General features: G+C 44.5%; 1 protein-coding gene across 4 annotated transcripts in view; it reads left to right on the top strand.

The window, feature by feature from the left end:
* Atp7b (ATPase copper transporting beta) overlaps nt 1-23154 on the top strand; it is a 65166-nt gene that overhangs the window by 12316 nt on the left and 29696 nt on the right. For 3 of the 4 annotated variants that reach the window (XM_055593384.1, XM_055593386.1, XM_055593385.1), the window contains exon 2: nt 18492-19722. In XM_055593384.1, the coding sequence (XP_055449359.1) occupies nt 18492-19722 (1231 nt within the window). Of the gene's footprint in view, nt 1-5023; nt 5613-18491; nt 19723-23154 lie in introns of all 4 variants that reach the window. The other variant, XM_055593383.1, reaches the window with a different exon arrangement.

The raw sequence follows: 23154 nt of genomic DNA on the forward strand, positions 1-23154 counted from the left end.
CTCCATGGCGGTGCACCACCGTGGCAGGCTGTTTTTGGTTTGCTGATCATCACTCAGGTATTTTTTTCTCCTTAAGCTCTTTCTCCATAATATCTTTCATTGAGTTGTTTCTTTGTGTCTGATTTAAACTCCTTGGATTCTTTGATGAGGTTTCTGATTGTTCTTCTAAATTCTGTGCCTTGGGGCTCATAAAGTTAATTCTCATGGGCAACATTTTGAAACAGGACTGGTGGATTTTGGATGGGAGATACTGGCTTGATGTTTCATACTATTTGCATTCTTTTGCTTTGAGATCTGGGCATGTGGACTTGTTTTGTTCTGTGTCTGATATGGACAGAACAAATTGGGGCAGAAGAGAGCATGTGCGAGTGGGTTGGGCCTAGAGGTTGGAAAGGCCTTAGGTGGTATGAATCCAGGTGGACAGATAGAATGTATGCACTAGTTCCATCCTGGAGTATGGGGTTAGTTGCTGCTGGGTGAAGGTTTTGTGTGGTATGGGATGAACTTGGGAGTTGGCAGGACAGGTCATAAGAGAAACCTAACAATTGCTTGTGATGCAGGCAGAGGTGGCCAGATTAGGCTGGGACACTGGATGTGGGACCTGGGCTAGATTTGGCAAGATTGGGACAGTGCAGAGAGGAGAGCATCAGTTAGAGTTTTGGGATCTTGTGTTAGTGTACACCTAACACTTGGCCTCCAGTCTTACTGGCCTGTGTTCTGGCATGAAGGACAGATGAACAGTGGGCCCTTAGCTGTGGTGAATGTGCTGTTTGGGAAATGTGCCAGTGTGGGAAACTTGCTGGGCCTCTGTGTCCAGCATGCAGCTTAGGGTCAGATTCTGTCCTGTCCTGTCCTGTCACAGAATCTGAGACTCTTCTTGTGCCTTAGAGGGCTGGCCTGCTCCGCCCCAGGGTCTTTCTTGGAGGCCCTTCCTAGTGAAAGCTCTGCTGGGTTGAGCTAGTAATCTTTTTGAGTACTGAAGTGTTTTCTTCGCCAGATGTCCCTCCCCCAAAACAGGGCCCTTTTGTCCTAGGGACTCATGGAAACATGAGCTGCCCATCTGCCTTTGGGGCCCAGGCTTCTCAGCTTGCAAAACAGTTGTTTGGGACAGCAAGGTGTGTGGGGGCTGGTGGCACATATATGTATATACAATTTGTGTGTGTGTGTGTGTGTGAATTTTGTTTTAGGAAACAGCAAAGTTTACACATGGGAATCAAAATACGTGGGTGCAAAAAGACACTTCAAAGACCTGTTCTAGAAGGAATGAATAAGAGAATAATGGAGTTTGCCCTCTGGTTTGTGTAAAGGGGACAGAAAAGCCCAATGAAATTCTAAGCATGTTGGTGCATGCCTATAATCCCCCCTGGTCTGTAATGGTAAGTTTAAGGACAGCTGGTAAGACCATGTCAAAAAGAAAAAGAGAAAAAAAAAAAGAATGAAAAACCCTAAAGAATGGTAGGTGAGAGAGCATCATCCGTGCTTTATACACACAGCTCAACCCCTTATTTAAATATGTTTAAGCAAGCTCATGTAATATCTGACATTTGCTCATTAGCACAGATGGAAGATCCTTGTGTTCCAGAGCTTAGTCATTTCTCAGAGTTGAGCACCTATTGGGCAGTGGCCGTAAGAGTGGATTATCAGCTTGCAGAGTTGGTGGGCAAAGGGCACTTGGCTCCAAGAATGATGATGAACAGGAGATGATGAGAAAAAAAAAATTATATACAAACGTACATACATGCATGCAAACATACACATATTATAGGTACACCTAACAAAACCAAATTATCACACTATGTTATGATAGCTTAATAGAAATCTTTGCCTAGGAACCAGAGGGTTATGTAGATATGAAGGAGTTAAAGTTTTACCGAAGTGTGCTGATTTCTGTCTGCTTGTTAAAGCCCCTACCCCTTTTGCTGAGAAAAATAAACACTGCTTGGGGGAATAATTACCACAGCTATCTTGGCAAAGGTCACTGCAGATCCTGTTTGCTAAGGAAGAGATCCTTTTACCTGCCAAAGTTTGTATGCCTTAATTACTACTGATGCTGTGGAATGAAGGGGAATCACAACCTATGCCCCGAGGCAGGTCTGGCCATCTCCTTTCAATAGGCCAATTAAAAGAGGAAATCAGAAAAAGGAGACTCATGTAATGTGGCTGTGTTGGGAAGATGCATTGGACCACTTTGTCTTTCTTCCCAGGTTGGCCACATTAAAGTTCGATAACACTAACAAATGTTTGTACACTTTGATTGCTGCTGCAGAACATCGCGGTACAAAAATGTTAGTTCCAGTAAACGTGCCTGCTGGGAATTCCTTTTGGTGGGCATGGGTCCCAGTTACCAGACCCATACAAGTTGTGAGAAATTTACAGAGTGTGTGCTTGGGTCTCAGCCTCTTCATTAAGAGTTTCTTCTGTCTCTCCGAGTGCAGGTTCTGTTCTTGCTGGTTGGAGTATCCAGTAAGGGCTGGATACACGGGCAGTTAGTATTGACTATAGTGCTGTTGGTATTCCCATAGGCAGCTCGGAGAGAGGCAGGGTGCTTCAGGGTAGTCTGGGAGATGGCATTGGGAGAGAGGACTGAGGTCAGCTGTAAGGGGAAGATGAAAGAGGAATTTGGATTCTGGCTCAAGAAAGTGGCTTTTGCGTGTAAGCTTTGCAGTGCCCCCTTTCTCTGTCTTCATTCCTCTCCTAATAGAACTACATTCCCATATCACAAATATATTGCAGTTTTGTAAGTCTTCTGCTTAACAGTTTTTCTAGGTGCGCTTGCCCATTGTGCGGGAAGGAGGTGCCAGAATCTACCTCAATATACCACTGAAGCAAAAAAAACAAAAACAAAAGCCCAAACACACAGGCACGCATGCATGCCACAGCAGCAACAGAAAGGTGCACTGTCATCTTCAGGACAAGCTCCAGGCTTTCTGTCTTTCCCAGACTGAAGCTAGCTCACTTTTCTGGTTGTGTTCTAGATCTGGGTGATTATCTAGGAGACACCTGGGACAAGAAAGCATTTACATTTTCTGAAGTTCATGATTTAACAGAATAAAATTATTTAAAAGAATTTAGAACATAAATCCCAACATACTTCAGCCACCTTTTTGAAAGATCTGGCCCTCAAAGATGAGAATCAGTCAGGAGGTACCATGAGACTGAAGGGCAAACACATGGGTTGGTATGGAGAGCAGTGAATTGAGTTTTACAAAAGGAAGCTCGTGAGTGGCAACAAAACCAGGGTACTCCAACAGCCTGGGTCAGGAGGCTCAGAGCCCCAGGTACAACACCCTCTTAGCATGTTTCACTCTCCAGGTGTGATCCTTACCCCTGCCTTCCTGCAAACACACAGTACCATCCGAAGTGATTTCATCCATTTATCTGATTGATCTCAAGCTAGTATGAAGGATGTCAGGCACATTCCCAGGCCAGGGTCTGATCATGGAGTTCCATACTATTATAATTTTTTTACTACTTGTGACATGAAGGAAACTATTTTTGGGAAACCAGTCAGGGTAGAACCATAATGGTTATGACTCAGGATGGCTACAGTCAAGTCAGGTTGAATTCAAGTATACATTCCCAGTCACAATGCCGAAGCATTTGTATTTGTAAAGATTTTATATCACCAGGGAAAAGTTAACTATTTAATAATTTATATTTTAAAAGACCTGATACCCCTGGGGAACATTTTTACCTAAATGTCTACAATTTTGTAATAGTCTAATGGATTAAAGAGATAAGCCTCAGTTATCCACCTGTGTTTCCTCAAGGAAATGCAAGGTTCAGCAAGACTGCAGGAACCTGACATTCTGCTAGCTAAGCAGGCTCTGAGCAGTCTTAGCTGTGGCAGTGTTGGGCTCTGGCTGGAAGGCTTGGGAGCCCAAGCCCTTAGTGTTGCAGTTATCTTTCCATTGTTAGGCTCTAGCTTGGTCAATGTTTCTTGAAAATTGAAGGAGGTTCCCTTTGTCCTCGTCTCCTCCTTGGGAAGATAAAATAAAATGCATAGACGTTTTGGAGGAGTTGACTGAACATGCTTCACAAGTTATAGCAATGTCAGATTCTTAGGGAGGAAAAGAACAGTGAATGCCTTCGGTCAAGTGGACCACTGGTGGGTATGCTTTCCCTCAAAACAAAACAAAACAAAACAAACAAACAAACAAAAAACAAGAGGCTTCTTGTTTGGTGGGTGAGTTGGTTGGTGGGTGGATGGGTTCTTGGGAGGGTTGCTGGGTAGGCTGGTTGGTGGGTAGGTTTGCTGGTGAGCTGGTTGGTGGGTTTGTTGGTGGGTAGCTTTATGGGTGGGCTGGTTGGTGGGTGGGTTACAATCCTGGAGCTGGAACCCAGGATGGAGCATGCTAAGCAGCTCTGAGGTCATTGTCAGGTAGAGAGAAGGTGTCATTGTATGGACCCAGAAGGTCATGCGTTCTAAATGCACATTCTCATGACCTGAAGGCAGCACACTGAGCTGTGAGGAGTAATGCAGACATGGCTGCTCTGCTCACTGGTTCAGTTCATTCTGCACTGTGTCTTCCACAAGCCAACAGGAGGCGTTGCCAGGATCAGAGTCTGCATGTATGTTCCGCTCATGGAGCTTGAAGAAACCTTCCTTTCAGACTCTGAATGGCTCAGGTGGGGGATGGAAATCTGCCTGGATTTCCACAATCTCGTGTGTCTCTGTCTGTTAATCCTCAGGTGGAAAAGCAGGTAGCCTGAGAAGCCTGAATTGTGGATTAGTTCTTGCCAATTGTGCCAATATAAAGGGCGGATGAGCCTTGTTAGGCTGAGTTTTTGCAGTCAGTTCTTACTGAAGTCAAGGGAAAACAAAGCTGCAGAAAACATGGAGCTTTCTAACACTTGTTTGGGAATGCAAATCATGTTGTTCGGGAAAAACTTCTCTTACCCAGTAGGCTGCCCTGTGCCAGTGCTGGAGCTCTGGGAGAGGCCACTGAAATTATTCCAGGAAAACCCTTGCAGCTTGGCACTACAAGGAAGTGCCTGGCCCATCATTTTCATCTCTCGCCAGGTTTCTAGGAGGACAGGTGGCCAGAAGGAAGCTGTGCCTGGCCTTGGGAGATGATTAGGTGCTGAGTTCCTGGATGCACTGCTTGCTGTTCAGGACTGTGGATTGTGCTGGGGCCTGCAGTACCCCATACCTGTGCCGGTTAGGTTGGGTGGAGATAAACAAAGCAAATAGGTCCACAGCGGCCCCAGGCTGGCTGCAGACTGAAGACTGCCTCTCCGTGCCTGCAGTTTGTCCAGCTGGGAAGGCTGCCTGTCCCTGCTAATGAGCAAGACCCTTTGAAAGCATTTTCCTCAGAGCACCAGAAGTGTGGTGAAGCTGAACTTCGTTAGTGGGAAGGGAAGGAGTGACGATGGACCTGCCTGTGGAGAAAGCTCAGGGCAAGGTGCAACAGCCTCGGGAGCGATCTCTCCTGGCAACTCTGAGTAACCCACAGGTGACATTGCTGTCCGTGAAGAAGAGGTGCTCCTTCAGGAGGAGCTTTGGGCTGGGGGGCTCAGCCAGACCGGAGTCTTCGGAGAACAACTCTCCCCGGCCTGAGGAAGAATTGTCACCGGGTGTTTTAACCAGAACCCTGGAAAGGAGTTCCCAGGTCAGTGTGCTAGAAGACTGGCTGAGGGGCTTGGGGACTGGGACTCAGTTTTCACCTCTCTCTCTCTCTCTCTCTAAGTGTGTGTGTGTGGGTGTGTGGGTGTTTGTATAGGGTCATATCGACAGGAGTCAAGTCTATGGGGTTGGGTTAAGGTGCAAGTGTGAAGTTTGGTCTTGTTGCTTTATATTTTCAGGACATTTTGTTAAGCACAAGCTTTCCAAATTACAAGCTAGACAAATGGGTCTTCCTTTCCTTCTATTTGTGATGAGCACACTACACAAATGCTCTCTCCTGTTCATACTCCCAGTTTCTTCCTTTTTCTTGTTTATAAAGTATGTTTATTATTTCGTTGATCTTAGCGTCTGAAATAAACTACTTTAAAAATGTGGCTTCAAAGCAAATAAATGTAACTTTTCTTAGGCGACAGGTCACATGTTCTTGCTGGTGGGGGCGCAGGGGCTGTACAGGGTTTGTTAAGAGTGGTGTTTTTAATGACATTTCCTAGTGGGACTGGTTGGTGGTCTATATGGTATTTTTTTTTTTTTCTTGAATAGTCCAGTGTGGGGAGTTATTTTTTTATGCTTTTATTTTTGTTGTTTTATTGTGGTTTGTTTTATTTTTATACAAGTTCTTACTCTGTAGCCCAGACTGGCCAAAAAACTTACTATATAGTCCTGAACTTTCAGAAATTCTCCTGCTTCAGGGTCCCAAGTGCTCAGGATTACAGCTAGCTATCACCACGCCTGTCCTTGTGCTCACTCATTGAAAATCCCCAAACCAAATTTTGTGAGGGTTTTTATTTTTCTTATTTTTATTGTGTGTGTGTAAGATTGGCAAATGCTGAACACCCATCATACTCCGGTGTTGACTATAGTAATATTTTATTTAAAGATTCTATATTTTGCTATCATCTCTTTAACCAGAATGCTCAGAGATACTTATGTATTTATTGATCAGAGATGAGGCTTAGCAGTAGGTGTAGATCTTGGGGCTCCCACACATGCCTCAATTATTATTATCATTATCATTATTATTATTATTATTATTATTATTATTGGTTTTTTTGAGACAGGGTTTCTCTGTGCAATAGTCCTGATTGTCCTCGAATCACTTTGTAGACCGGGCTGGCCTCAAACTCATGAAGATCCTCTTGCTTCTGCCTCCTAAATGCTAGAATTAAAGGTATATGCCACCACATCTGGCCCATGCCTCAAATTTTAATTGCTTTTCATTTCTGATGAATTTATAGACATTTCCAAGAGGCTCTTTCCAGGTTTATTCCTGGCTGGGGCATTGAAATCGGCTAGGTTGGGTAGCTCTCAGGCAGGCCAGGTGTGGATGCCACACTTAGTGTAGTTCAGTTATGTTGCTTCCCAGAGTCACTGTCCAGGCTTCTTTTTGTAGCTCTTCAAATTAAATTCAGCAGACAGGCAAACTGTCCAATCTTTTAGGACCTCAAAGAACAACAGAGCATTTATCCCGCTGCACTGTGTGGCTGGCGTCCATGAATCATAGCTGACGTTTACTTCTTTAGCAAGTGCTTAGGACAGAAGGATGGTGAACATTTTCTTGGGGAAAATGCTCGAACGTTTCTTCAGAATGCCCAGACTTTGTAAACTCAGTGTCTCTGAGGTTTGGGCTGTGATACCTCGGAACGGTCAGTGCTCATCTCTGGGCCTAGGGATTCCTCTGAATCCGGCCAGGGTAGTTAATGAAGAAGCCTTTGTAGGCACCCTTCATTTCACTGTAGGCTGTTGGGCCTGGACAGGTGAGGCTTGGACCCTCGGCATTAGATTGCTCCTTTCAAAGCTGGGAGAGGGACCCTTCCTCATTGCATTGTGAAAGCACTTTGTGAAGCATTGCAAATAAAAACCTAGGCCTTTATGTAGAATTTACAGTTCTTGTGTATATAATGGTGTCTGAATAAGTTTGAGTTATCAACAACATTATTGTTCGAGCACAGTTACAACTTCACTGTGTGTGAGTCTAGAGGGTAAAGGTCAATGTTGGATGTCTTCCTCAGTCATTTTTCCACCTCAGTTTTTAAGGTAAGATCTCACTGAACCTGGAGCTCAGCAGTCAGGCTAGACTAGCTGGCTGCATGGCTCAGGGATCTCTTCTATCTCCACGTCACTGCTGTAGGGATTACAGGTGTGTGTGTTGATGTGCTTTTAAAAAATGTTCATGCCAGGAAATCAGGGTGGTGGTGTCACACACCTATAATCCCAGCACTTAGGAGGCAGAGGCAGGTGGATCTCTTTGAGTTCGAGGTCAGACAGGTCTACAGAACAAGTGCCAGGACAGCCAAGGCTATACAGAGAGACTCTGTCTCAAAAAACAAAACAAGTATGTGCTGAGTCAAATTCAGATCTCGTGCTTACATGGCAAGTGTTTTGCCAACTGAGCTAAAGCACAGGTTATGACATTGAGTTAGTTCATTAGAAGAAACAAATTCATGGGAAACTCCCTTCCCAAACACATTTATGATGGAATGAGAGAAATATGGAAAGATAATGAAGAAAATGAAAGCAATAATTTTTTCCCTATACGTATGCCTAACTGTATGTATATGAATGTGTTTGTGTGCACTCATGTGTATTTTTAAATATGGACCAAAGCTTTGTGCCTCAGCCTCTCAAGCACTGGGATTTTATGTGTGAGCCCAGATACATGCCTGACATTTTTTAACTTAATAGTTTGTGGAACATTCTCTGTTTATATGTAGATACATCTACATTATAGGTTTCTATTCAAGTACCATTTTTAAAATTTAGCATTGTTTTGTAGAAAGAGTTTAATCTTCAAATGGGGAATTTGTAGTAGTTGGTTTATGGTCAGAAGAACCAAACTACAAGCCCATCGTCATTGACTCATCCATGGTGAGCAGTATATTGCATCCAAGCCTATGCTAGATCAAAGTCTGTGTTTTCACCGAGGAGTTGTGTGTGGCGCACACCTTGTACGTGTTACTTGCCACTTACTTCAGTCATAACCTGAAGAGGTGTCCTCATGTGTAACAGCCAAGAAAGCTCAGATTGGTTGGCTAGGTAACAAGTCCTTGAAAGAGTCAGTTCCAGGTCTGATGACAAGCCCCTGCTCTTCTGTCAACATCGAAATCCTATTTAACATCCTTGATGAGACAGGATTGTCACAGCATGAAGTACTGGAGAGCTTCTGATTCCATGGTGAATGGAAACGTAAGTTGTAGTTGCCACTTGGTTCACAAAAGACGCCAGAAGTTGCTTTGAGGAAAGCATTTAAAATTGGCTTTGGCCCAGTGGGATGGCACTTCCTGCCGAAAATTGTACCTACAACCTTCGTGTAGCCCGCAGGTCCTTCTCAGAGAAAGAAGAGAACAGACTCCTGAAAGCTGTCTTTTGATCTGCACATGAGTGCCATAGCATGCTATTTACACACACACACACACACACACACACACACACACACACACACACAGAAACAGACATACACACACACAAAATCTAATTCAAAAATTTAAATTGCTTTTTAGGTTAGTGAATTTGCTTGCTTGAATCTTGTGTTTCTTATTTAACATAGCCTACATTTTATTCAATTTAGAATTAAATTATGACTCTAAGCAAGCTTACTATGATGTGCTTGTGTTATGAACAGAAAGGGGACATTTTCCTTTTCAAAAACATTGGAACAGGCAGCTTTTGTCTGCAGAGGACGTTTTCCCCACCATGCTAGGAACTTAGAATGGCTTTCTGCTTCTTTAGACAAAGGTCTAAGCCTAGGAGAGGGACGGAAGAGTGAGCATCTCTCTGTGGACTTGGCCCTTCTTAATGCTTTTTAGAAGTCTTTGTTTTCTTCCTTACCAATTCTTCTTAGAATCCCATTACCTTCCCACTCTAGTTAAAGGAGTGGGAGTAGTTGGGTTCATTGGGGGTTGTTTTAAGTAGGTAGAGAAGTAGAAGAGGGAAGTGGAAGAGACTTTTCTACCTACTTAAAACAAACCCCCAATGAATCCAACTACTCCCACTCCTTTAACTAGAGTGGGAAGGTAATGGGATTCTGGGAAGAATTGGAGCCCTGGTTGAAAGTCTTAGCTGGAATCAAGGATTCCAGCACTGTTGACATTTGTCCAAGGCCTTTTCCCCTTCTCAGTGAAAGCCTTCAGTTTCTAGGATTCTCATCAGAAAGTCCCTGTAGCAGAACATGTCTCAACCCCTTTGGACAACCCTACTTTCTCTTATCAGATTGTAATCCCATCGTGTAATTTGTCAGAAAGAAAAAGATGAGGATTGGGCACTGGCTTAATAGGTAAGTGCTTATGGTCCCAGCATCTGTGTGAAAGATCGCTTGCGTGCGCAGGCTCTGTAGCATCTGTGATCCCAGTGCTGGGAGTCAGAGACTGGGATCCTGTGGCTTTCTGGCCAGGTAGTTTGTCTAAGTCAGTGGCCTCCAGGTTCTGGCCTATACACGAAAGGTTTTGTTTTGATTTGTTTTAATTTTAAAAAGAGAAAGAGCAAAGGAATGGTTATTGCAACCTTTTGAGGAAAGTGGTGCATATGCCTAGTGCTAAGCCACTCAACCAACCGCACTGCTCTCGAGAAGCTCGCGCCTATGTTTATAGGGGGTACTTGCCTTGAGCGCCTTCAAATTTTTAATGCGAGGGAACTCTGCTTCATGTTGGCTTGTATGGGACTTCTTTTCTGCATCGGGGCCAAGGATCTAATTTTGCCTCAGTACCTAAGAGATTAAGGGGGTTTCTCAGGCTGCTGCAGGTGACAGCATGGAGCCTGGTCTCTGCCCCTGACCCCACTGAGCGTTGCTAATGGAAATTCTGAGACAGTGGGGAGTGCCACCTGGAGAGGGTACTGCTGTCTTGGTGTTTTTATTCTGTGAATTTGTTTTGCTGATGTTGAAAATAATACATGAGATACACGCACAGACAGAGAGAGACATAGACAAGACAATCAGACAGTCACACGCAGAGAAAGTTTGTTAATTTTACTTATTAATTTTACTCACTTGGGCTGGGGAGATGGCTTAGTGGGTAAAGTTCTTGCTGTGCAATCATAAGGGTCTAAGCTTGGCTTCTCGGCACCATAAAGCTGGACATACATGTGCACTGTGACCCCAGCACTGGAGGTGAAGATAGACAAATCCTGCGGGTGCTCTGGACAGCCAGCTGAATGGCTAACTCCCAGGTTCAGTGAGAGCAGTAGAGGATGACCCTTGAAGTTCAGAGACCTCTTTATGCACATACATAGGGAAGCATGCTGTACACAGACCTGTATACACACACACACACACACACACACACACACACACACACACACACACATAACCCTTTTTTAAAAGTAAAATTTTAAGTTTCAAAATATGTATTTAAAAACATTATTTAGAATACTTAAGGATAACTTCAAATTGTATGTGCTAATGATGCATGGTGTATATTCATGTATGCTGGAGACATCAATTCTTCAGAATATTAGATATTGACACCTATCTGTCTGGATGCCTGGAATGCGATCCAGTTCACCTTTCTTCTTTCCTTCCTTCCTTCCTCCCTCCCTTCCTTCCTCCCTCTCTCCCTCCCTCCCTCCCTTCTCCCTCCTTCCCTCTTTCCTTCCTTTCCCCCCTGAATGCTGAGTACCTGCTTCACCACAGAGCCACACCCCCGACTCTGCATGAGGCAATCATTTCCATCTCCCCTCCTCTTGAATCTGAGGTCCAGAGAATTCTGAGGTGAGGCTGAGCAAAGCAGCACCCCTGCCATGTGCTCAGGGTGGCCCTGGCTCTGGGCTATAGTGCCACCTGTTCCAAACAACAGAAGAATGAATAAACAAGAAAAGATTCTAGTGGATGCTAGCAAACGTTCTTTCTCAGGTTCTCAAGGTACTCTCCCCGGTGAGATGAGTACCTCACACAATTTCCCTGCACACAATTTCAACTCTAGCCTGCTGTCTAACTGCTGGACTGTTGTTCAGACCTTTCAGTGTAAACCTATGTTGATTTAAAGTATGAAACTCAGCAGGAGGGCTCCTTTTCATTTTCTCTGCAAATACTGCGTTAAAGAATGGGCTTAAGAGCGCACACACATCGCTTGTCTACACCAGTAGCTATCCAAACAGTGCATAAAGCTGCCACAGATTGTTCTTGCTATGGGTTGGCTCTGGTAGAATGCTCACTCGGGAGGCCCTAGCTTCATTCAGTGCTGCAACAGAAAAATGAAGGAGATGGTTCTTGGTGGCCAAGTGTTTCATAACTGTCGTTTTGAGAAGCTTTGTCTCATAAATGCCTGTTGTTCCTGCCTGTCTAGAAGGGATTGAGTGCAGAGTATTGTCTGTCACTGATAAATGGCTTCTAACACTTCCGAAAACCCTTCTGCCAGGAACATGCAGAATCAGCCATGCAGAGGCTGAGAGCTGGCACAGTGACCTTGGCTTTGGTATGTTGTAGGCAGAGCTAGGATCAGCTCATGGAGGGTGGGTGGTAGAGAAAAAGCTATAGAGCTCTCTTTCTCCAACACATTGGATGGTGGAAGGGTTGTGTCTTAGTACAGGAGGCACTTTCTACTTTCTGTGATAGTATATGGAAGTAAATGTTCTTAGATCAGTTTTTAGTTTTTCTTCTGTTCTTGATTCCTTTTCAGCTGAATCGGTGCTTAATCATTGTCAACCACATTCAAGTCGCTGTTCTAGGCCTATGTTACATTCACATTTATTTAATCTAAACCTTTAGATTAGTGAGTGTTTAGAATGGTAACCCATGTGCATTGCATATAAATTATGTAGTGAAAATTACTTCCTTGTACTCCTTGTAGGCTTACCTTCTCAGCTGCCATCCTCTTCACACTATATTAGTTTCTTAGGCCTCAAGGGTTAAGGTTCAGTAGGAGGTGTGAGACTATTTGGTCCACGTTGCTCCAAAGGATTTTTCTGAGGTGTTGGAGGACAGGAAGGTGGAGCAGGGGAGGTAAATGTTGAATGGAGGGGGGCTGACAATCCCAGGATTTCCAGGGACCTAGCGTCTAAAAGTTTAAAGGTGCTTGGGTTTATGGGCTTACATAGGAGGGAACAGACCTTTAGGGGGAACCAGTGGAAGGAATTTGGTTCAGTCTAAACCCAAGTGTGTGGATAGTTTAGTTAGGGAACGTTTTAGTGTACAATTCTTGTGCTCTACTTTGCCAGAGGATTGGGATTGGTGTGGAATGGGTAGGTTTTCCTTTGATGTTAAAGAATGTGCTTAGAGATTTGGAGACTATATTTGGGGGCTTCAACTAAGCCTATAAATGTATCTAGTAGGACAAGAAGATAATCTATACCTTCTAGATGGAAGCATTTGAGTTAAGTGTATCCACCAGCCAGAAGCTGGGAGAGATCAGCCTGCCTGACAGGTCTGAAAAAGGAGAGACTTGGGGTTAGTGGTTTGAGAGACTTTGCAAACAGAAGAGACCTATTGTAACAGTTGGCTGTCCTGTGGGGACAGGTAATCCTCTGTTCCCAGGAACTGAGTGAGGGCCAAAGGCCTGGGTGGAAGAGATTATGTAGAGTTAAAAAAGTTTTTTGTTTGAGAGCCTTGGGTAAGATCAATAGTTGATTTTGATAGCACCGTGACCCATCCCAGTAGCCATCTTGGGAAGTAATTTTGTCTTGCTCTGCTGTAGTAACGGAAGCAGTGTTAGTTTTGGAAGGGTGAATGTGTGGGGACTTGTTTAGCATATTCGATCAGCCAAACTATTACTGGTAGAAGCATTGGGAACCTGGCTGATGTCCCCTGCAGTGATTGAAAGTGGCTAGTTTGGGCTTCCAGGCTGCTTGTAAGAGTTTGTGTAGAAAGGTGCCATTTTGAGTTGACGTGATATACCCAGTGGAGAAGCCTCATTCCCAGCAGATGACTACATCAGGGTATGCCATGTTGCATGTGTATTTGGAGTCTGTGTACAGGTTGATTATGGTATCTTTAACTGGTAGTGAGGGCTATGAGTTTAGCATGTTAGACTGTGGACGAGGTATGAGTGATATGCTATAGCATGTGGCTTTGTATGCTCGGTCATATGTTGTATAGTAGCATAACAAGCCCTTTTGTGCCCTCTTAGAGGAGCACGCGTCTGAGAACCAGTTGGGGGTATTAGGTATTGTTTGATCTATTGTCTTAGTCAGTGTTCTTTTTCTGTAAAGAGACACCAGGCCAACTCTTGTAAGAGAATTTATTTGGCGCTTAAAATTTCAGAGGTTTAGTCCATTATTATCATAGTGCAAAGCTTAGCAGCATTCAGGCAGCCATGGTGTTGGAGAAGTAGCTGAGAGTTCTACATCCGGATCCACAGGCAGCAGGAACAGAGAGACACTGGGACTGGCTTGGGCTTTTGAAACCCCAAAGTCTACCCCAATGACCACAGTTTATCCAACAAGGCCAAAGCTCCTAAACCCTCTCAAGTAGTGTCACTCTCTAATGACCAAGCATTCAAATAGATGAGCCTGTGGAGGTCATTCTTATTCAAGCCACCACATTCTATTCCTTGGCTCCCATAGTAAACACATTATTATGCAAAAATACATTCATTCCAACTTCAAAGTCCCCGTAGTATATCACAATACCAACCATGTTTAAAAGTCTAAAGTTCAAGTCTCTTCTGAGGCTCATGGCAACCTCTTAACTTCAATACCCTATAAAATCAAAAAGCAGGTCATATACTTCTGACATACAATTGCATAGAAGGTACATTACTATTCCAAAAGGGAGGAAAGGGAACATAATGAAAACATACTGGACCAAGGTCTGAAAACCAGATGGGCAAACTACCAACTCTGTATCTCCATGCCTGATGTCAAAGAGCTCTTATGATCTCCAATTCAGTTTTGTTGACTGCAATGCACTTCTCTCTCTTGGGCTGGTTCATACCCAGCCTGCAGCTTTCCTTGGCAGGTGTAGCCTGCAACTCTGCCATCTCCAGTATCTTGTAGTTTCTGAGGCAATCCTTCAAAGCTTCAAGCAAGGGCCTCTCTGGGTGGGTCTCCATGAAGGTACATACATCCCTGACACATACCTGGCCTTAGTGGTTTTTCTAAGCTGTGGGGGCAGAGTCCACAACCACTTTCTTCTGCCTTCAACTCTAAAACCAGAACCATGTGGCTAAGGCTGCCAAGTTCTGCTGCTTGCTAGTGCTGGGACATGGCCTCCCTGTTCAGTTACATTTGTACCAGATTTCTGTTTTTTGATGGTTTCCTTCACTGTTTAAGCTTTTTTTTTTTTTTTTTTTTCTTCTAATTCCTTTTTACAAATTGGAAGCTTAGATGGATGGAATCCTGCCCTGAGGTCACCACTCCTTTATTCCATTTGTCATCAGGCTTCTCTTTAAGCTTTTTAATCTCCTTGGACACTGGACTTAACTTCATTACACTTCTTGGTACTTCTTTTGTCCTCAAAGTATACATTTTGCATTTTTCCTTACTCAGCTTTCTTTTTCTCATTACAGTTCTTCATAAGGGTGGGCACTAATAACCAAGACAGTCAATACTAGGCTCTCTTGAAATCTCTTTTCAGACAAGGGCAAAAAGCAGCATAGCTTTGCCAAATATTACAAGAATGGTCTCTAGGCCACTTATTAATATTCTTTTACTATGAAATCTGAGCCAGGTGGTTATAATCTACATTGCTCTCAGCACTGCTGTCTTTCACTAGGATGATCTGTTAAACCCCACTTAAAGCATTCAGCTTTCTTTCCTAATCCAAAGTCCCAGCAAACAGCATGGTCAGTTGTCACAGCAATACCCCACTCCTGGTACCAACTTTGTCATAGTCAGTTTTCTATGCCTAATCTCAGTGATTCAGTTCCTCCAACAAGGCCATCCCTCCTAATCCCTCTCAAGTAGCACTATTCCCTGATAAGCAAGCATTCAAATATATGAGCCTATAGGGGCTATTCTTATTTAAAGTAGTACATGTATGCTGAAAGGGATATAGGGTGAGGTCTACTATGGAAGTACAAGAATGAGAGCCAGAAGTTAATGATGAAAAGGAGACATCAGGGAGTTAAGTTGTAGGGTTGAGGGCTTATCATGAATGCAAGAATCTGTCAGGGTCTGTGAGGTGAGAATATATTGTGTGAATACAAGAAGGGGAGAAGGAGAGAAAGGCTGTGTTGAGTAGATAAAATTGTGAGAAGGCCATATTTGAAGAAATGAATATGGAAAAGAAAGATACAGGTCCTTTTTTATAGTAGGGAAAGGAAGATCTTGAATTAAAGTTGTATGCTGAAGAGATTTACATCTTTGTTGTGGAATGAGGGTGATTCCAACATAGATAATGGAGGCTTGGTGTCCCCTAGCAGTGAGGAGTTAAGAAGTATGGTAGTCCAACAGACAAACAGAAGTAGAAGGGCTGCAGAAAATAGTAGTCAAATGTACCAAATTCAGGCCAGTAGTTCTGGTTATCAAGTGGATATTGAGGCTAGATCTGAATGGAAAATTGAATGAAGCAGTGAATATTAAGATACAATTTGAGGCCCGATTGTTTGAAATTCTTTAGAAGGCAAGCCAAAGGGTTATCTTTGGGCACAGAGATATTGGGATATTGCCCATGTTGTAGGTCTAAATGGGACAGGGCTACTCTGGAGTGTTTCCCAGAGCTGGGCATTTCTCTGGGATGCAGTTCCTGAGAGTTTCTTAGGCATCCCTAAGGGAACTGTTGGGAGGAGTGAAGTACTCCTCAGCTCTGAAACCAAAGTAGTCTGAGTCCCAGTTGCCACTGTTAAATGATAGGGCCCTTCAAGCTGAACAGGAGAGTGGATGGTGTTGAGGATAGCTCCAGAAAGGACAACAATGGTCCTTTCGCAAGCTGAAGGTCAGCTTAGAGGATAAGAAAAAGAGTGAGTTTACCACTCCTGCCAATAAAGAGTGAAACCCAAACCATTGCTCTGTTCACCTGCCCCTAGATGGGCTGAGGTGGGCTTAGCTGTTCTGAACGCCAAGGCAAAGTGGCTCTTGGAAGGCGAAGGAAAGATGAAAAACGAGATAGAGTATTGGATAGAAGCCGGGAAAAAGGGGCCTGGTGGGACTGTAACACCTCTCAGGAACTTTTTTTTTCTTCTTCACCTGTGGCAGATAGTTTTGCTGGATACTGTAGCCTAGGTTGGCAGTTGTGGGCCTTTAGAACTTACAATGCATTGCTCTGTGCAGCGTTTGGCGTTCAAGGTTTCCACTGAGAAATCAGCTGTTGCTCTGATGGGTTTTCCTTTATTTGTTGCATGTGTTTTTTTTTTTTTTTTCCCTTGCACTTTCTTTGTTCTTCATACTTAGTGTATTGCTCTGGTTATTTTCTGTTCTGCTCTTGTCTATTTGGTGTTCAATGTGCTTCTTGTATCTACAGGAGTATGTCTTTCCTTAGTTTGGGAAACTTTTCTTCTGTGATCTTTGTGAAGATCTGGTCTATACCATTGACCTGAGATTCTTTTCCCTCATCTGTGACTAATTTGAAGGTTTCGTGTTCTCACAATGTCTTCCATATTCTTTCTCCATGATTTAATTTATTTTTGCATATTCTTTGCTTATGTGGTTGGTCTGGGATCCTCTACTTCATCTTTAGATCCTGATAGTCTATCTTCTATTTGACCCATTCTACTTATAAGTCTTCCCCCTGAGTTTTCTGGCTTGGATACTGAGTTTTTCGATTCTGTCTTTGTGATGATTTGAAGCAGTATGGCTCCCATAGGATCATCTATTTGAATGCTTGGTCTGCAGTTGTTGGAGTTGTTTGAGAAGGGTTAGGGGATGTAGCCTTGTTGGAAGAGGTATATCAGTGGGGGTGGGCTTTGAATTCATTGATGAAGGTTATAGTTGTTCTTCTAAGTTCTGTGTCTCGATGCTCATCCAGGTAATTCTCACTGGAGAACTTTCTGCGGGACTGGTGGGTTTGGGTGTGGCTAGAGTACTGATTTATTTTTCATATTTGTGTTTTTGTCATGACACCTGTGGCATGTGGACTTTTTTTTTTTTGGTTAATTTTGTTGCTGATATGGACACAGCATTCTGGGACAGAGCACAGGATGTTTGGGCCGGGTTCAGCCTAGAGTTTCAATATGGTGTGGGTGGGTTGAAGGCAGGTGGACAGCCAGGCTCTGGGTTGGTACACAAGGTGCATGTTCTGGTCTAAGCCTGGAGATTAGGGCTGCAGTGGGCTGGTCTGCCCGGACTAGGAGGGAACACTAGATTTGGACCTAGGCTGGATCTGGGGATGGAGGAAGGTATGGGAGGAGCTGGTAAACTTACCAGGGTGGCTTCCAGTGCAGATAGGTGAGATAAGACTGAGCCTGGAAGTTGGATATGGCTCAGGAGGGGTGAAATCACGCGATAGGAAGAAGGGTCTGGGCTGCTGCACAGGGCATGTGCCCTGACTGACACCTGGAGATAGGTGGCAGCACAAATAGTGCTGAGCAGACCAGCTGGGCACTCACTGGCCGTGGGGCCCAGGTTGGAGCTAGGGCTTGGAAAGGTGCCTACAGGGGAAGATTGGGTAGCTGCCCCCTGCTTTATCCCTGGTGCAAGATGAGCAGAACCGGGCTCCATAGGAGTTGTGTTGAGTGGGTATTTCAAGCTTTGTTTTCTGTTACCACAACTTGTCAAGTGGCTGGTCAGCTCTTTGGGGCTTAGGAGTCAGTCTTTGGGCAATTTGCTGTTGATGCTCAAATGGGTTTTCTGAAGAAGTTCCAGCCCAGCTCAGGTTCAGTACGATATTCTAAGCTGACCTTCTGTAGAGTTAAAGGACTCTCACAATCTTCAGGATCCTATGGGATGAGCTCATGACTCTTCCTCAGGCAGTGGGTGCCTATGGAATTGGCAACACAAGTGTAAAACCCCCACCAACTACACTTAGTTTTAAGGATAAACTTGTCATTTCCTTGTCTTTTAGATCTTATCTAAACTTGGTTTGCCTGCACGTCCCTGGGAACACGCAATGAAGCAGAGCTTCGCCTTTGACAATGTTGGCTACGAAGGGGGTCTGGACAGCACCTGCTCATCCGCAGCCAGCACCGGAGTGGTTAGCATCCTAGGCATGACCTGTCATTCTTGTGTCAAGTCCATCGAGGACAGGATCTCTACCCTGAAAGGCATTGTGAGCATTAAGGTTTCTCTGGAACAGGGCAGCGCCAGTGTCAAATATGTGCCGTCAGTTACGACCTTGCAGCAGATTTGCCTGCAAATTGAGGATATGGGCTTTGAGGCCAGCACTGCAGAAGGAAAGGCTGCCTCCTGGCCTTCCAGGTCTGCCCCATCCCAGGAGGCAATCGTCAAGCTCCGGGTGGACGGCATGACCTGTCAGTCCTGTGTCAGCTCCATCGAAGGCAAGATCCGGAAACTACAGGGGGTTGTGAGAATCAAAGTCTCCCTCAGCAACCAAGAGGCAGTCATCACCTATCAGCCGTACCTCATTCAGCCGGAAGACCTCAGGGACCACATCTGTGACATGGGATTTGAAGCTGCCATCAAGAACAGAACAGCCCCCCTAAGGCTGGGACCAATCGACATCACCAAGTTAGAAAGCACTAACCTAAAGAGACCAACCTTTTCTCTTAACCAGAATGCCAATAACTCTGAGACCCCAGGGCCCCAGGGAAGCCGCACGGCCACCATCCAGCTGAGAATAGATGGGATGCGCTGTAAATCGTGCGTTTTGAATATTGAAGGAAATATAGGCCAACTCCCAGGGGTTCAAACTATTCACGTGCTCTTGGAGAACAAAACTGCCCAAATACAGTATGACCCTTCTTGTATCACCCCCACGTTGCTACAGACAGCTATCGAGGCGCTACCACCTGGGCACTTTAAAGTTTCTCTTCCTGATGGGGTAGAGGAGAATGAGCCTGAGAGTGGTTCTTGCAGTGTTCCTTCCCCAGGCTCCTCCCAGAGCCAGCAGGAGCAGGGCCCAGGCAGTACCTCGGCCCTTACCATCACTGGCCTTACCAGCGCGTCCTCCGTTCAGACCGTTGAATACATGCTGGCCCAGTGGAAAGGTGTGCAGCAGATATCCATCTCTTTGGCAGAAGGGACTGGAACAGTTCATTATGATCCCTCAATGGTTAGCTCAGATGAACTCCAAATGGCTGTAGAAGACATGGGATTTGAGGTGTTCGCGAATTCTGGTACGTCATTGTCTTAGGTTTGAACTGTGTTGGGGTCATCACTTGATGTCTCTCGACAGTACTTGGGAAGTTGCGTAGGTGGGCCCTGTTCACCACCTCGCACGTTGATAGTTATAGCAAGGTTTGGTCTGCAGCAGGATGGAGAAAATGGAATTTTCAGTTGCTGCCTCTCACGTAGCTTACACTCATGATAGATTCTTGATTTGGGCTTTTTTTTTTTTTTTTTTTCAGACAACTCTGCATTCTAAAACTAACATAGTAAGACTACTAAACCCTTCTCCTGTCCCAGTTGTGACAGGAAGTCGAGAGGTCAGAGGCACTGTGTGGGGTCAGATGGAATGAGAGCTGTGTGTGGAGGAAAATGGCCCTGGAGGAGAAGCAGAGCCCCTGATGAGCCCTTCCCTGATGGGGAAGGACGGTGCAGAGCTGGGGTGTAGATTTGAGTGGTGCAGCTCTCGGTGAAGAAAGAGGGAGATGAATTAAGTGGGGTTAAGAGTACGCGTAGCATTTTCCAGATGGCAACAGCGGAGAGGGTGGCCTCTTACATTAACTCAAGAGGCCATGGAAGTAGAGGTGAGCAGCGGCTTCCAGGATTACCTAGGGAAAGTAGGAAAGTAGGAGCCCAGCCTTTGTCAGGTGGTTGGGGAGACTTTAAATAGAGCAGGGGGGTGCAGAGCGAAGCAGAGATAGCATGTACCAGAGAGGCTCCCGATGAGTAGGGATGGGATGGGGTACTTGCTTTCTTTTCTTTCCCTCCCTTATCATCCTTCCCTGCACCCCTAAACCCCCTCCTTTAAAAAAAAACCCCCAAAACAAAAACCCACGGTCTCACCTTGTTGCCTAGGCTCGTCTCTAACACTTAGGGCTTAAGTGATCCTGACCACAGTCTACTGAGTAGGGGACTATACGCTGGCTGGCATATTTGCTGAGGGGACATGTGAGTGGTGGCAAGCACCTTGTTTCCCTAATCTGTAAATTGGGCTAGAATATAGCAGCCACAGAGCCTTGTGCCTGGAACCTGCTGCTGCTCCTGAGTGTCCGTGCTGGCATGGGAGCTACTTACAGAGCCAGGGCTTCTGGACTTGTTTCCCACTGAGCTGAGCTGTGTCCTTGAAAAGACCGCTCTGTTAGGACACCTGACTGACTCCCCTCTGTACATGCCAGCCCCCGCAGGTGCAGCACGGAGAGCGCAGTGGCCCCATGTTTTGTTCTTGTCCAAGCATTGTTTTGTTTTCTCACCACATTAGTTTTCCACACCCTGGAAAGAATGTGGTGTGTGTGTGTGTGTGTGTGTGTGTGTGTGTGTGTGTGTGTGTTTAAACAAAGTCAATAAAAGAAAATAGCAGAACAGTAAATCTTTTACTCTTTCAATGGTGCAGTCAGATTATTGGCAGCAAAAGAGAAGTGACCATAGAACTTAAGGTAATTAAACTTGACTGAGTAAGCATAGGAAGAAAAGAACTAGTTTATATTAGGTAGAACTGTAAGGCTTATACTCACTAAGGCCAAGAGATGCTTAGAGTATGGGATCTAATGAATAAAAATATAAACACCCAGCTGAATTTCAGATAATTACCCAATGATTCCTTTTGTATAAATATATGAGAATTGAAGATATGTGTACAGTAAAGAAGACTGACCTTGATCTGAAATTGAAATTTACCTGGATATCCTGTATGGGCAATTTTCATTTAGGTTAAACCTCAGTGAGCTTGCATGTACTGTTTGCATGCTGAAGAGCTGTTACATTCTAGGATCAGTGGAGGTTATTTACCAGGTAGCAGAAAATGAACAACACATCCTGACAAATGTGAGATTCAATCAGAAGGAAACCTGAGAAGCCATAGGCCGTTGTCAGTACAGGTGCCTGCTACTCATCCATCCCCTGCGCTTGTGGTTTAAAATAAATGGTAGTCTGCCATCAAGTCATGCTCTTTCCATTTCGAATATACTTAAGGGTATTATGTATTATCGGAGGGAGTGATGAATGTGCTTCTTGGATGGTGTTTGTCTTAGTCACTGCTCTATTGCTGTGAAGAGACACCGTGACCAATAAAAGAAAGCATTTAATTGGGGGCTTGCTTATAATTTCAGAGTCCTAGTCCGTTATTATCATGGTGGAGAACATGGTGGTAAGAAGACAGGTGTGGAGCTGGAGAAGTAGCTGGCACCTATATTTTGATCCACAGGCTGAAAGATACTAGGCCTGGCGTGGGCTTTTGAAACCTTAAAGCCTACTCCCAGTGACACACTCCTCCAACAAGGTTACACCTCCTAATCCTTCCTTACCAGCTGGGAACTAAGCACGCAGATATATGAGCCTGTGGAGACCTGTGAATGTATAACCTTAAATACCAAAACAGGCATTATATGTGTGATGAAACAGTGGATCTTAGGTAGGAAGATGCTCAATTATCCAGGTGGACCCAGCCATGTCCCATTGTCTTTAGAAAAAGTGAAGAACCTTTCCTGGCTGGACTAGATTGATGTGACAACTAAAGAGATATTTGGGATTACTAATTTTGAATATGGGAAAATGGGGCTGGGAACCTGAGAATAAACAGATTCTCCAACTGAGCCTCTTGAAGGACGCAGTGCTGCCGATGCCTTGATTTTAGCGTTGAGTAACTGAATAGAATACTCTAGTACTTTGTGATCTTTAAGCTACTAAGTTTATGGCAATTTGTTATGATAACAGCAAGAAGCTAATTTAATGTCTTTTAGAACCAGAGAAGTACTTACCCGTTAGAGTTGTGTAACTTATTCTCAGTAAGTTGTAACTAAAAACAAAACAAAACCAAGCAAACAAAACATAATGTTGTCCTGGCACATGATTAGATAGAAAAGCTCAGTAGATATTACAGAGCCAAGAGGCAGCTTCATGCAAATATGGTCTCGCCATTCATGCCACTGGGACTCTGGGGAGAAGATGGTAACCTTTTCAGGCTATCCAAGAAGATCATAGCTGGAAAGAAAGTAATCTCGACCATTACTTTATATGCTACATAAGAAATAATTAAAGTTTATTGCAGGCCTGACTGTGGGAGTTTACTAAAACCTGTAGGAGGACCAGGGAGGTAGCGTAGCAGGTACAATGCTTGCTGCACAAGTGTGAGAACTGGGTTTCAGGTTCTTATCACTGACATTTGGGCAGGACTGGTGTTCCGCTTGTATTCTCAGCACTTGGAGAGTAGAAACAATGGCTTCCCAGAGCACACTTGCTGTGCCACGGAACCAGCAGGCTTTGGGCTTAATGAGACATGCTACCTCAGTAAAGAGTGATCAAAGAACACAGCTAACTGCAGCCTCTGTTCTTTCTAGGCATGTGTACTCACATGTACCCTAAATGTACACCTATGTGTACCCCCACATATACATATGTAGACATGTGATATTAACCGGCATCCTCCTCGTGTTCTCATACTCATGAGT

The sequence above is a fragment of the Psammomys obesus genome, unplaced genomic scaffold (genome assembly GCF_907164565.1).
Source record: "Psammomys obesus unplaced genomic scaffold, mPsaObe1.curated_primary_1811, whole genome shotgun sequence".
NCBI lineage: Eukaryota > Metazoa > Chordata > Mammalia > Rodentia > Muridae > Psammomys > Psammomys obesus.